At 40.2% G+C, this 15,574-nt stretch overlaps 1 protein-coding gene across 30 annotated transcripts in view; it reads left to right on the top strand.

Moving 5' to 3' along the window:
- Positions 1 to 15,574, top strand: part of celf2 (cugbp, Elav-like family member 2) — a 227,166-nt gene that overhangs the window by 205,144 nt on the left and 6,448 nt on the right. For 7 of the 30 annotated variants that reach the window (XM_037760415.1, XM_037760414.1, XM_037760388.1 and 4 more), the window contains 4 exons: positions 341 to 475; positions 5,717 to 5,845; positions 9,666 to 9,863; positions 11,962 to 12,105. In XM_037760415.1, the coding sequence (XP_037616343.1) occupies positions 341 to 475; positions 5,717 to 5,845; positions 9,666 to 9,863; positions 11,962 to 12,105 (606 nt within the window). The remainder of the gene's footprint in view (positions 1 to 340; positions 476 to 5,716; positions 5,846 to 9,665; positions 9,864 to 11,961; positions 12,106 to 15,574) is intronic. The other 23 variants (XM_037760391.1, XM_037760400.1, XM_037760403.1 and 20 more) reach the window with 14 other exon arrangements.

Below are 15,574 nucleotides of genomic sequence, written 5' to 3'. Positions count from 1 at the left end.
TTTCTGCCTCAGAGAAATGCACCAACAGCTGCTTTTACTGATTCAAACACATTTGGGACTTATTAGCAAAATCAGCTGCTGTGGTTTGTCTTCACACACTACAGACTCTTCACAGATACGCTACAAGATAAAGCAGAAAAACAATGTAGGGATTATTTGCAGGCACATAAACACACACACGACTCTTGTTATTCTTGTTCGCCTCCGGACGCCAGGCAGCTAACTCGTGTTCAGTCCTGTCCTCTGGTGCACTGTCCCGGTCCGGTCTGGCCAGGCAGCTCCGGCCACCGCCTCAGCCTCCCCAGGTTTGACACCCCACCTCTCTGGCTCCTCTCTCCAGGTATGAGTGCTCTGCAGTTGCAGAACCTGGCCACTTTAGCAGCGGCGGCGGCGGCGGCCCAAAACTCAGCCAGTCCCTCCACCGCAAACGCCCTGTCCGCCAACGCCGCCTCCCTGGGAGCGTTGACCAGCCCAGGTAACACCGCAGCCACTCAGGTTGGGGGGTCCGACGCCGGCCTACGTCCTCCGCTCTCCACCGTTACCATTGTTGTCGCCCCCATGACCCCGGCACTCCACCGCCATCACTGAAACCATCACCATTGTTCAGATCTCCCCGTCAGTGTTGTTTCCGGCACATTCCCATGGTGTGTGTCTCCGCCTCTCAGACCTCTCCATCTTAACCAGAGAAACCATGCTGTGTTGTTGATGCGCTGCTGCGTCCTCCTCTCACTTCCCCCCACCAACAACCACGCCATCCCGTGAACGCACTTGTATACGTGTGCGTGCGTGTGCATGTCTGTGTGTTTGTGTGCTTAAACGTTTCCGTCTTTGAGTGTTTGTGCCTAACCTCACCAGCTCTAGAGACCATGTAGACACGGCGGTCGGGGTTTGTTTTGCACCTGTATGTGTTGGTGTTTTGTCTCTGCTCATGGTCGGGGGGGTGTAGCAGGTTGATGTCTGGACTCAGGTTAAATATCGCCACCTTCAGTTTCCTCTTTTTTTTCCTCCTCATTCTCCTCCTCCTCCTCCTCCTCCTTGTGTTCCTCCTCGTTGCCCTCGTCTTTTGCTGCTGCCCTCCTTTTGACAAGCTCCCTGTTTCTGCTCCATCATTCTCCCCTTTTATGTCGGCTCGGCCTCGCTCCAGCAGCCGTGGTTTTGCTGTCTCTTTTGGAGCGCACTCCCAACAGAGCATGAATATGAAAAGCTCCCCCCCCCCTTCCTCCACCACCACCACCACCTTCTTACCCCCTTCCTCCTTCACGTTGCGCCGCTTCCATCCCACTTCCTGCCTCCACCGAGCCGCTTCGCAACTGGCGTGAATGCCCGCTCTTGTCTTCCTTTTTCCTCTCTCCATGCTTTCCTCTCTTTTATTCTCTCTCTTTTCTGACTCTGAATGTCAGTCCAACCTTGAATAGTACACACTCAGGTTGAGTGTGAATGAGTGGCGCTATACTGCATGTGTCAATGAAACTGAAAGCATCACGCCAGTTTGATAAATATAGACAGTTCTGCATGGAGACAGGCCAGCATTTTTTGTTTTTTTGTTTTGCCGACATAATGCTCCCCCTATTGTCACGCCATTTCTTGGTAATGTTCAGCGGCAATCCTGCTTTGTTGGCATCGCTTTGATGAGATCGAGGGTAAATGGATTCTTTTGTCAGGAAACAGAACAAGGTTGCGAGCTTTGTGCACCATACCTTCCTCGCCATCTCACCCACCACCACCACCGCCACCCACCACTGACATAGCAGCTCATGTATGGCACACATTTCACATCGGTGTGTGTCCCAGGTGTATGTGTGTGTGAGTTTGTGTCCACTGTGTTGAATTGTGTGTGTTTTTTGTGTCAGTGACAACTGATTTAAAACCAGCTGTGCTCGAGGAATTTATCCTAAATATGAGAGAGAAAAGGTTCATAATTAGAAACCGAAAGGTTATTTATAAGCGTAAAAATGTCTCCTCTGATTGTGCTCTTGCCTTTTCTGTACATATGTCTGCTTTTTTTGGATGGTCCTTGTGTTTTGTTTTTTTAAAGAGGACATATCATGAAAAACTTTTTCAGTGCTTGTGCTCATACATTTGGGTATCTGTGAAAAGTGTGAAATAAGACAACCCAGTCAGTTTTTTGTGGGCTGCCAAGACAGAAAACATGTCCAAATTTGACAATTTTCCTGCAAAAAAGCACAAAATGGTACAATTTAATGCCAAAACAACATAATTTGAATATGTACATGCCAGAAAATACAAAATGTCCTGCTCAAAACATACTAAATGTTGCGCTTTTCATGCCAGAAATGCAAAATTGGACAACTTTCATGCGAGAAAATGCTAATCTGTTTTTACTGTACAGCCCAATAAATACAAAACCTGTCTATTTTCACGGCCAAAATACAAATTATGACTAATTCCGTGTCAGTAATTACAAAATTATAGGTAGAAAAAAATATAAAATTTGGCCATACTGCTAAATTAAACTAAAATTTGCAAAAAATTAAATAATAATAAATAAATAAATATTTATATAATTTTCATCACAAAAAAAAACATTAAATTTTGCTTTTCCGTGACAAAAAAATATATAAATGATATATAAAAATATATAAAATTGGACAACTTTCATCCAAGGTAATGCTAATCTGTCAATTTTAATACCTAATAAATACAAAACCTGTCCTATAAGCCAAAAATGCAAAATGTCACTTTTCCTGTACAAAAAAAAATCAAAATTTGTCCGTTCTTATGCTAAATTAAATGAAAATTTGCCAAAAAAATAAAACATCTGATTCAACAAGCCGTTCAGATTTGGCTCCCCTTCCTATGTCACATGCAGGCTCATTAGAATAAACCACCCACAGCTTGAGAACTACCTTTGCAAAGGTGAACCATATTTTTCTCCAGGCACTAAAACGGAGCGTTTCAGACAGAAGGTGAATACAGGTATATTCAGACAGACAGTATGAGAAAAATAATGTGTTTTTTGAACATTAAAGCATGTCAACATGAAAATACAACCTGAAAACGAGCATGATATGTCCCCTTTAATGCAATTACAGCATCACTTTGAATGCAGCAATCCTCCGATTTACCTGCTTTTGTGAAATATCTCTTGATCAAAACAAACCATACAGCTGTCTTCTTTTAAAGACGTGTTTTCATCTCCACATAATTCTGTACATGGTGTTTTTTTATATGAAGGTTCAAGGTGCTGCTGATTATAATGGTACACTGATGTTTAAAAATATTACAAGTGGCACCTTTAATTAATCTGAGACACGTTATTATAGATCCGTGAAAGAATGAGATCACTGTGGAGACAATTGGTTGCCTCGAGATCACAGCGTTAGGGAGATGTTTCAAGATTTTCTCCATTCAGACTGGTTCTATTTAAATGATAAACGTGTTGTGAAGTGATTTCTCTACTGGCCTCTCAGCATTCATCTTCATCATCAAAAGGCTCTGCTTGCTCTGGAATAAAAGTTCCCAGCAAATCTGTCCTCGCTAATCTGACCAGACGAATCTCACTAGGAACTAGAAAACATTGCATAACCTCGGCCAAGGCTGCGGTTTAGTTCTGCATTGTTGCGTTTTAATAACGGAAATGTAAGTTTTTAATCTGCACCTGTATTCAGAGAGTGAGTCAAACTCATGACCTCTGAGTTATTATGGATATTAACTTTTATCAATCTGCTGTTGGACTACATAAAGAAGCAACGCCATCCAGTCACTCACGTGTCTTCTAAATTTAGTTGCAGAATCATGGCTTTCAACAATTTAGAAAACTAATTAAAAGAATCAAATCCAAAATTAATCTTTTTGGAATAATTGAACATACTATGGTCCAAAATTTGGTCAATATTGGATGAAATTTGGAGGAGAAGTTCTCCAAAATAAATGTTGGAAAATCTGTTTAGGCTGAAATGGCTTTGGATTATATTAATATCTTCAATCCAAAAATCCGAGAAAAATGTGCTTCTTCGTCTCACTGTTTCAGAGTTAAGGCGCGGTCACACATGCACGGAATAAACATTCACTTTCATTCTTTTCAAGCAAAGTCGCGAGGCAAATGTGCATCTTCAAATTAGCATGGAGTTCAACTTTGGTGAACTTTCAGGTGAATATTGCCTCAGTAGTCGATGGTCACTCGCCTGCATTCGCGCATGTGTGACCGTGCCGTTATGCTGCATTCACACGGAATCACACCTCTTCATAACATACAGCGAGTAAGCGAACTCTAGCGAATGGAGCACGGAAACATTTCCAGATATCCTCTGAGCGATGTCATTGATTAACTGTCAGTTGCTGTCAAATTTTGAGCAATGAAAATAGATTGGAGGTTGGGCAGGTGCACGAAACTCCGCTTTTTTGTGGCACGTTGTTTAGCTTGTTCACTAACGTACGGAGCAGGTTAGGACATCTTCATCGGGAAAAACTGAAACAATCTGCTGTTCGCTCGTTTGCTCTTTCACACCGCGTTCAATTAGGAAGAGGTGTCAGGCAGATGGTAGATGGCGGACAACAGATTCTGGACGGCACAGGAAAAACAAACTAACAGTCCGATGAAATGGCAGGACCGCAAAAGGAAACACACATGACGATATGTTGCTATGGTGATGCTGTATTGTTTACAAACAGCAATGCATGTAGCTATAAAATGCAGTTCTCTTAATATTCTATTGCAAACTTAAACAACGTTCTCCTTGTGTGAAGGAGCTACGTAATGCGAACTGTAAATTTTGTCGCTGAGGACGGCAAAACCGTCTGCCTTTACCGTTGCTGATTTTCTCCGCCGCCTCACCTAATTTTACCGTCCTGCTATCGTCCACTGAAACAACATATCCCCAACACTTCGTATGATATCTTACTAAAAGTTATTCCTCATTTTTGGTGCGTTTTCCAACAAATGTCCAGCAACAAGTGTCAATTTATGCTCGTTATATGCATGTAGTCTTTTCAAAATAAACTTCCGTCTTCGTAGGAAACATCTTGGTTAGGTTTAGGCAACAAATCTACTTAGTTTAGGAAAAGATTGTGGTTTGGGTTGAAATAACCACAGAAGTGGTGTTACATTAGTATGGAAGTTATGTGGCGATAACGTGGATTACATACGAATGGATTTTGTGGGATATAGAGGAATTACAGTACATTACTTTTCGTAGGTTTAGCTACGAACGTTGTATGAGAACAGCCTGACTGACATGTTATCCGGTTAACCACCTACCTGATTCCCTGTGAATGCAGCATAAGTAGGACTTCTAAAATTTGGTATAAGTGGTCACATGGTCACAAACCTAATCACTCATCTACTTTCCACCAATTTGCATTAAAATATTTTATTTTTTTTGAGATCCAACAAACTTACAAACAAACAAACGGAGCATTAATAACATGAACTCCTTCGTTGAGGTGAAGCGAAGGCAGCCAGTCTTCTCAGCAGTGGTTTCAGCTGTTTGCAGTTATAACATGAATATTTCAAAATGATGTTAAATTGTTCACATAGCGCCTTCTGTATAAACTCTACAAAGGCTGAGCTGAACGAAATAGCTCTTATTATAATAAGAAAGCCTTGTTGAAGCTTGTATAACAAGGCTGCCTCTTTGTCTCCTACTCTCCCTCTTCACCTCCATCCTCATCCCTCCTTTCTCTTTTCACTCTCTTCATCTTCACCTCCTCCCCCTCCCTTCCCCTTCCCCCCGTTCTACCCCTGCTTTTTCCGCAGCGGCGGGCACAACAGCAAGCTCCAACGCCAGCGCCATGAACTCTCTGACCTCTCTGGGCACCCTGCAGGGCCTGGCAGGCGCAACTGTGGGCCTGAACAACATTAATGCACTAGCAGGTAGCGTCAACAGTGAGTATTCACTTTGCCATCAGCGACTCCACCTCCACCTTCACCTACACCTCCGAACCATCCACGCCCAACGGCAACATCGCTATACTACAACCTGTGAGCCGATGCAGAGAGACGCAGCGTTACAGCACACTAGAGTTTGGCTGATATGGGTTTTTGGAGGCTATTGCATATGATTTTTTATTAAAGCTGACAATTTATCATATTTAATCTCAGAAAAAATAAAGATTTGTTACTTAAACTATTAATTAAAACCAGTTAAAATTTATTTTTTTAACAGATCCTGCAGAATTTGTACTAAAAAGACAAAAATACATGCCAATTAGCTGTGTTTAATATCATTAAGTATATCAAAAACCCATGCAGAAACTCCAAACTCTAATGCAAATGTCTGTACAGAAATTATTTATACTTTTAGTACATAGTTTAGATTTAGCCCGTAGGGTAAAACATGATCATATATTCATTGTTTTAGATGTTAAATCAATCATTTACTTCATTTCAGACATTAAAGATTGAATAAGAGAAAGATAAAACAGAAGAAAAGATCACAGATAACAAGAGGAAACTACACTGAGTTTGGTTCCTCCCGTCGTCTCTCTGCGTCTCAGTTTCACTCGACAGTAAATTGTTTTCGCTCTCTCAATGGCGGCTACCTCATTCCTTCATCTGGCAGCAGATATATTCACCCATCCATTCCTCCATTTCTCCATCTCTCCATCCGCTTCCTGGTTGTGTCTCCGGGGTTACGCTTGCTGTCAGAGTGCTGGTGTGCCGCCCCGGCAGAGTTGGCGTGCTGCTGCCACATCACGCGATTGTCTCTCTCTCTCTCTCTCTCTCTCTCTCTCTTTCTCTGTGTGTCGGACCGTGTTGTAGTTGTTTCACTTCGGGTTGTTCTGTTGAGTCATTGTTGTGTTTTCTGTCAACTCTACAAGAGAATAATAGCAGGTTCAATGGGTGGCAAAACTCTAACTTTGACAATTTCTTACCCATTTACTATATATGACAATTTTCATGTCCTTAAAAATTTCAGTTTGATTATTTTATTTGCCAAAATTGTATCATTCTCTTGCCCAAAATGTCCAAATTTTAAAATTTTCCTGCAAAGAAATACCAAATGTTACAACTTTATGCCAAAATAACATAATTTGAACATGCACATGCCAGAAAATACAAAATTTGATAAATGTCCTGCCCAATACATATTAAATGTTGTCCATTTTAATGCCAAGAAATGCACAATTTGGCTATATATGTAGCAAAAATATGTTGATTTTGATGAACAGAAAAATTTTGCATTTTTTATTCTAAAATAAACCAAAATTTGCTCAAAATAAATAAAGATAAATAGGTGCCAATTTTCAACACTAAAAAACATTGGATGACGATATTCATGCCCAATTTATACTAAATTTGATCATTTTCATGCACAAAAAAAGCTAAATCTTTACTACCAAATAAATACAAAATTTGTCCATTTTCATGCCAAAAATAATACAAAATATGTTATTTTTCATGTACAACAAATAGAAAAAAAATGGCCATTCTTTTAGTAAAATGCACCAAAATCTAGATTTATAAGTATAGATAAATAGGTGCCAATTTTCATCACAAAAAAAACATTTTCATGCCCAGTATATATAAGCCTTTCCATTTTCAAATGGAATTGCTTTTTCCATGAAATCTTTTTTGAAAAAATTGGATAATTTTAATGCCACAAAAGATTGTTCTTGTAAGGAAGATACGAAGAAGAAAATATGGGCAAACTAGTCTTGGTTTTAAGATACAAGTAATTTGCAGGGCAGCTGGATTAGCATCAAGTGCATTTAGTTTAAATAAGTGACTGTATGTTGACGGTTTGATCCAGAGCAGATAGACGTTTCTATCCACACGTGAGTTGTATCGACTACACAGCCCGTGTGGTGTAGCGGCGTCTGGCGAGCTGCGCGCTGTGTGTCCTGCCTCTGACCTCTGGGGAGACGGAGCTGGGATCTTAATCAGAGCTGTTATTACAGCAGAGATCCTGTACTACCGGCCTCTTCCACCACATTATTCTCCTCTGACCTTTACCGCTCCTCGGCTGGAGTAGCTGTATCCGCTGTGTAAATCATACACGCGTCTACTCGAGCGCACACAGGTACAGAAACACAGGACACACACACACACACACACACACACACACACTTTCAAACAGAATAGGTCGCTTTCGTTTTGCATCCTTTCTCTCCGCATCGTGAACCCCTCCTCATCCATCCACCCCCTCCTCCGCCCGCCATCCGCCCTCATTTAAACACATCTAGGCCTTAATTGAATTGCAAAGGTCACCGGTGCAATTATTCCTGAATAAATGAGTGACCTATAATCCGGAGCTCTGCGGTGATAATTTATTTCTCTGTGTCTGACGGTGAGGCGACAGGACGCCGAGCCAATGTCAGACCCCCTCAGACAAGTTGCCCTCCGCCGTGATATTAAGCCGTTACAAGCAGCTAATGAGTGTTACTGCTGCGTTCCTTCACTTTTCAAACCAGCCCCCCCGCTCACCAGGCCTCCCTCCACGGCGCTCCTCGTGCCAGTCTTCACCCCTAAAGAGAGACGTCACGGGCTGGAAAAACACATCACACCTCGCTGTTGATGTTTAGCTGTTCTGGCAACATAATTCTCCACATTTAGAGCAGCTAGAAGTGTTGAAATGGCAGATCATTGAAGATGGACCATGATGGGATTTCACATATCAATATCAATACAGATTACGTGGACAAAAATACTAATTGTGATTAATTCCGTATTAAAAAAATATATAATATGTCACTTTTCATGCAAAAAAAATTCAATCTGACCATAGTTATCCTAAAATAAACAATTATCACTTTAGATCCCTTTTATTATTGAAACGCAGGCTATTACACTAACCATAATCCAAATGGATAGCGTCTTTGGGACTATTTTACAGACTAAATGTGTCCCTTTATGTGTATGGAGGACGGAACCTACCAAAATAAAAAATAAATGAATAAATGACTCGATAAATAAATGTAATTAAATGTAGCAAAAATTATATTATAAATAAATATAGCCATTAATTAATTGATAAAATGTAACATATTTTGATATTTTTGTTTTAGTTTTTAGTTTGTATTGATTCCCTACTCTTCGGTTTAATTTTCCCTTTTATTTATTTATGGATTTATTTTTCTTTATTTTTAAATTTCTAAATTATTTTTGCATTTATTTTTTATTCATTCATTCATTTTTTTTATCTATTAATTTTTGCACTATTTTTATTTTATATTTATTTTAAATGTATGTATTTATTTATATATTTATTTATTTATTTATTTATGCACAATTTTCCCTTTGAATTTATTTATTTATTTTTTATTTTAGCAGGTTCCGTCCTCCATATACAGTATGTGGCCCTGCATTAAAGCCACCCTCCTGCTAAAGTGTGTTTTTTACGTCATCATTCTGGTGTTTTACATTTTGTTTTAGTGTTTTGTCGACACTTCTCTATTCTTAGTGTGTTTTTGTGTGCGTGCGTTTGTCGCTTTTGACTTGAAGTACACCTGTGTGCAGCTCTGGCTGTCATCAGCTACGCCCATACTGTACTTTACTGTGTTTAAAGTTGTACTTTGTGTGTCCCGTGTTAACTGTTGTGTTTCTTGTGTAGACGTATTGATGTTTCTTTTGTGTGTGACGTGTGTGTAGTCTGTGTGAATGTGTGTGTGACGTTTTATGTATGTGTGGTAAAAACACAACCTTCAATGGGAGCGCTAATGAGTAAGTGCACTCTTCTTTCTTCATTGTTGGGTTTTATGTAAAGTTGCTCAAATGCTCTCAGGTATGGCAGCTCTCAACGGAGGCTTGGGCGGCGCAGGGCTCACCAACGGGACGGCAGGCACCATGGACGCGCTGACGCAGGCTTACTCAGGGATCCAGCAGTACGCCGCCGCAGCGCTGCCCACCCTCTACAGCCAGTCCCTGCTGCAACAGCAAGGGGCCGCCGGCAGCCAGAAAGAGGGTCAGTAGCCTGGGGGTCGACCGTCTGCACATCAGTCCGGCTCCACGGGAGTTAGATTCAGAGTGTTTACAGCCGGAGGATTTACTCTGTAGAGACATTTAAACTCTCAGCGGAAAACTAGAATGATCTTTTTGATAAAAATATGAATCATAGTAGTGGAATATCTAGGTAAAATGTCACAAATTAATCCATTCAAGTCAAGTGGCAGGATTATTTTACACTATAAATATGTAAACAAACGCCTTTTTAAATGGAGCACGACCCCAAATGACCTGGATTTTTTATTGCCACATGCAGAAAAACGTTTTACTGTGTTTTAGACAAGCATTTTTATTGGAAATAATGTTTTTTTCAACAGGAAGAGCTAAAAAAAATATTATTGTAATAGGAAATGATGAGAAAAAAAACAATAATTAACTTTTAATTAAGTAGAAAAAAAACTGCTGTTGTTGAAATTGGGGACATTTGTGTATTGTTTTTTATCCAATCTTATCCTATTTTTTTAAATATTCAAAATAAACACATCATTTGATAAACAGATTTTTCTTCCAAAACTAACAAGCTCTACATATCTGAAAAACATACTGTATTTATTTCTCAAATTTATTTGAAAATCTGTATAACCTCCACTTTAAAACGTTTTTACCAAAGATCAACATTTTTTTATTAATACCTGGATCAAAACCATTTTTATGTCAGTTTTTCAGCTATAAAATCAATTTATTGACATTTATTGAAATCTTTTCTGGTACAGGATATAAATCCTTCACACCAGACTCTACTAACAAAATAATACCACAATATACTTCTTTAGAATAACAATAATTTCACAAATAATCAGCCTTGTAATTATACAAAATGTCCTTTACTGACCAGAATGTATCTATTTTTTAAGTAAAGTTAGTAGGAATAATTTTAAGGAGTTCCCTCTTCAATCACACCTATTATTCCAATTATCAACCAAACATTTACCAAAAGAAAAATACACTAATTCACAATTACTTTTAGTCTTATTTTGAAGGAACTTGACGTTACTTGAATAGCACAAAATGTAAAATTTACTCTAAAACCCTTTACATACCCAGGGCGTTTTTTTGGTGCAATTTAATCATCTCATACACCGTTCGTAGCTGTACTTACGAAAAGTAAAGCACTGTAAGTCATATATATCCCACAAAATCAATTTGTGTGTAATTAACGTAATCGTGGACTAGGAAATAGTCAGAAAATACCGGACTTTCGCCCATCACAAGTCAACGTTGATTTATTTGTCACTTAACTTCCGTACTTAAGTAACGCCACTTCCAAGCCCCCGGTACGTAAAGGCCTTAAGTATGAATTAATTAGGAATCATTCTGATATATTTCTGTTTAATCAGACCTCTAAAAAATGTTGTTGGCGATTTTACAGTTAATATATTATATTGTAGAAGAGAAAATGTGAATTTGATCAGTCTACATATCTGTGCTGTCGCAAAGTGCCACCTTCATACAGAACCTGGTGGTTAAAGTAGAAAAATTCCCAAAAGCTTTCAACAACAGCGTTGAATACAAAGCAGATGATGAAATGTGTAGTAAAACATGTTTGTTTGTCCACTTCTCATCTCTGCTACCAACAAAGATCCATTTGTAAAGATGCTTTTCTTTCTTTGACAGTCCATCCAGGAGTTCAGAGCCTCCAGGGAGACAAAGATGTGACCGATATCGGGCTTCATTTAGCAGTGGAGAACAGATTTAATGATTGTGAGAGATCTGACCTCTTAGGATGAGGACGACCCCTCTTAAGAGAGACGACGTGCGGCTGAAAGAATGAATGAAAAGCAAGAGAATAGAGAACTACTTTTGTTAGTGGAGAGCGAAAATATTACTATTAAATGAAAATGAAAAGCATTCATCTTTGTTTAATGTTGTTTTAAAAGCAATAACAAACTCAAGGTCGTGCAATATTGTGCTAAGCGACGTCTGCTTCAGCCCCGTTCCTATGACGACAGCACAGCAGTTTGCCACGACGCATGCAGCGCTCGCCTCTCCTGCAGGTTTTGCTTAAATGAAAAGCCGCCGTGACCTCACACCTTCGCTCTGCATCTCGTCCCCGCCAGGTCCCGAGGGCGCCAACCTGTTCATCTACCACCTGCCCCAGGAGTTTGGAGACCAGGACATACTGCAGATGTTCATGCCTTTCGGAAACGTGGTCTCTGCCAAAGTCTTCATCGACAAACAGACAAACCTTAGCAAGTGCTTCGGTATGGCGGCTGATACAGCCGGTTATCTGTCTTTTTTCTTTACTCGCTGTGTCCCAGTTCAGTCTGGATCCTCTGAATACTTGTATTAATATTTTATCAGTTCTTTCAAAGAAACTCCTCCGTATGAACTCAAAACAACTAACTAAACTCAGATTGCTGTGTCAGACCATTGTCTCTCTAATTAGTATCACATTACACAATCATTTCCAGGAAACTTTGTTGGAAAGTGCAGTCAGTCACATTAATCAAAATTCCTGCAATTCCCTTTGATATTTCCAGACTTAAAGGGATAGTTGGGGTGTTTTGAAGTGGGGTTGTATGAGGTACTTATCCATACTCCGTTTCGGTGCCTGCAGCAAAACATATATTTTCATCGCTTTACCTTGCCGTCAGACAGCCTTTTCCAATGGGGAACTGAAGCTGTTGTATCCATCTATGCTCTCGCCAAAGCCACCAGACTCCATTGAAAAAAACTGTAATTTTACCTAGCAGTTGCTGGTCTACCGCTGCCTCGATCGGTTGGTTTGTTTGTGTTATTGTGTGACTTTGGTGAATCTGAACTAACCCTTTAAAATGCCAAAGTCACACAGTGACACAAGCAAACTAACCGATCGAGGCAGCGGTAGACCAGCAGCTCCCGTGTTCTGAGAGGTAAAATTACTGTTTTTTTCAATGGAGTCTGGTGGCTTTGGCGAGAGCATTGATAACGGCTTCAGCTCCCCATTGGAAACATGGACTGTATAGCTGTCTCATAGCAAGGAAATCTAGCGAAACTATTATACTGTTATCTATGCTCTCTTCAAAGCCACCAGACTCCATTGAAAGGAACAGTAATTTTACAACGCAGAATACAGGAGTGTTGCTGGTCTACCGCTGCATCGATCAGTTAGTTAGTTTGTGTTATTATGTGTCTTTGGTGTTTTAAAGGGTTAGTTTGGATTCACCAAAATCACACATAAACACAAACAAACTAACCAGCTGAGGCAGCAGTAGACCAGTAACTCCCGTGTTCTGTGTGGTAAAATTACTGTTTTTTTTCAATGGAGTCTGGTGGCTTTGGTGAAAGCATAGATGGATATAATGGCTTCAGTTTCCGGTTGGAAAGAGCTGTCTGACGGCAAGGTAAAGAGGTGAAAATATTCTAAATATAGCGTACACTTAAACTGATAATGATATTTTTAGTCCACAGCAGTACATTGCTTTGCTCCCGTGCTGACTATGAATAAGTAACTAACACAACCCCACTTCAAAACACCCAAACTATCCCTTTAACGAGTCGATACGGATCATCTGAATGCTCCAGGGAACAAATGACAGACTCAAAATGGGTTGTGAGATATCTAACCATCTCGGACACCATTAAAATGGGACTAAAAGGGGATCCACTCCTGAACTTGGACAACAAGTGACTCCTTTCCACCTGGTATTAAAATCCTACCTGATTGGCATGTAAAAAAAAAAAGCTTCAAATCCAGTGGGAGATGCATTTAAGTATACTGTAGAGCATGTTGACAACAAACCCTAAATATAATGCATCTCCATTCCTCCATGTAGCCACTCAGGCAAACAGAAATAAATCAAGCATGGATCCGAGGAAGGAACAGCAGCACACAAACAGACAGCAGTGATACTTGTTGTCAGATCGTGAGGATGGATGTGAGACAAGCGAGACGAGGAGTTTACTGTCAGTTTTAGAGCTTGCAGATATTACGAGAGGAAGCCAAGTGTGCACAAAGATGACTCCGTGAGAGACAGCGAAAGAATAAAACACAACAAATCTTCACTGTCTGCTCCAAAACCTTTATTTTGACATGCTGACCAACAGTGGCTTTCGTCAAGTCCTTGGTCGAAATGTTTATATGATATTTATGGAGCAGAAACTGTGATATTTGTGATGTTTTCTTTTTAAATTCATAGGTTTTGCTGCCCGTATTTTGCAGACTCATGATGCTTCACATTGGAAGTGTCACTACAGTACACCCTCCCTATTTGCTTTACTAGTATGTATATTCCATTATTATTGATGCAACAACCCAGTTCCCCTTCGGGAGTCATTACATTTTAATATTTTTCTTATTGTGTACCAGGGGTGTATTTTAATGTAACCAGATAAATCTGCTCCCGAGACACAGAAACATGGTGAGGGTGCCTCTCGTAGTATTTTAACATCGGTTTATTATTACACATTAATTTTATGATGAGTGTAGTTTATAAATATAGATGTAAGTAAACAAGACCCATCACGAACGCAGAGGCTCGTTGGTCTCCGAGAAAAAATCTGCTGCGAAGAGAAAAAGCATGGAAACAGATTGATTGCAGAGCAGAAAATGATTATGTGAGACAGGAAACAATGAGGATTATGGGAAAATTTGGTCTTCATTGCTAACATAAACAATACCAACTGGCGAGATAGAGGCGACCAATCATCTCAACCATGGTCCCATTATAGACCTCCAATCCATCCTTTTTTTGGCTGCTTATCCAGGTCTGGTTCACTAGCTTGTTTCCAGGCCTTCAAATAGAAATGAAACATGTTTGTTGACAGTTAAGTCGCTCATTTAGCCGTAACTGTCAGAAATTCCTGATATCTCTGACTAGTTTACATTAATGCTGAATAACTAGCAGTACAAAATGGTTTTAACACTGGAACCGCCCATTTTAACATGGGGGTCTATGGGGATTGACTCGCTTTTTGTGCCAGCCTCAAGTGGCCATTTGAGGCAGTTTTTGGCACTTCCACGTTGCCGTAGGTTGCCGCTTGTTCCGAAAACACAAACTCTCCCTTCAACAAACTGAAGCACGTAGCTAATTATTATGCAGAATGACATCATCGGACCTTCCTGAAAGCATGTGCCGTCTTACTCTGCCTCTGATTGGCTAGTAATCGTTGCCTTCGTTGGTTGGGTTAGGGTTAGGATTAGGCATGAGGAGTATGATTGGTTTGGGTAAGCCAATCAGAGGCAGAGCAGGGCAGGTCATATCTTCGGCGTAGTAGGAAAAATATGGCACCCGGGAAGGTCCGAAGATGTCATTGTGCATAATAATTTCGGAACAATGGACGTTTGTTTTGGGGATAATGGGCTGTCGGACTATTGGGGTTTCGAAATAATGGGCCGTTGGAACAAGGTTGTGGCTAGACGGTAACACGCAAATTGCAAAACCCTCGCAAGATGGTTAAGGTTAGGCATTGACCTTGAATGGATAAGGTTAGGATAGGTCGTCGGGCAACAAGTCTTGCGAGAGTTTTCTCAACTTGCGGGTTACCTTCTAGACACGATCTCGGAACAATGGCATGGCACCACCCAACGATAGCTAATGTAGCTTGCAAACTGGATCGCATACTAGCTGGGCTTAGCTTACCTTTTACTTATGCAACTCTAAAATTACACCAACCAATCTTTTATTAATTTAACAATAATTTAATGTTTTAAAACGCTCCTTGAGTTTAATGCCAAGTGGAAAAAAGGAC

This window comes from Sebastes umbrosus, chromosome 23 (assembly GCF_015220745.1).
Source record: "Sebastes umbrosus isolate fSebUmb1 chromosome 23, fSebUmb1.pri, whole genome shotgun sequence".
Classification (NCBI taxonomy): domain Eukaryota; kingdom Metazoa; phylum Chordata; class Actinopteri; order Perciformes; family Sebastidae; genus Sebastes; species Sebastes umbrosus.
This window is presented reverse-complemented; position numbering and strand designations above follow the sequence as displayed.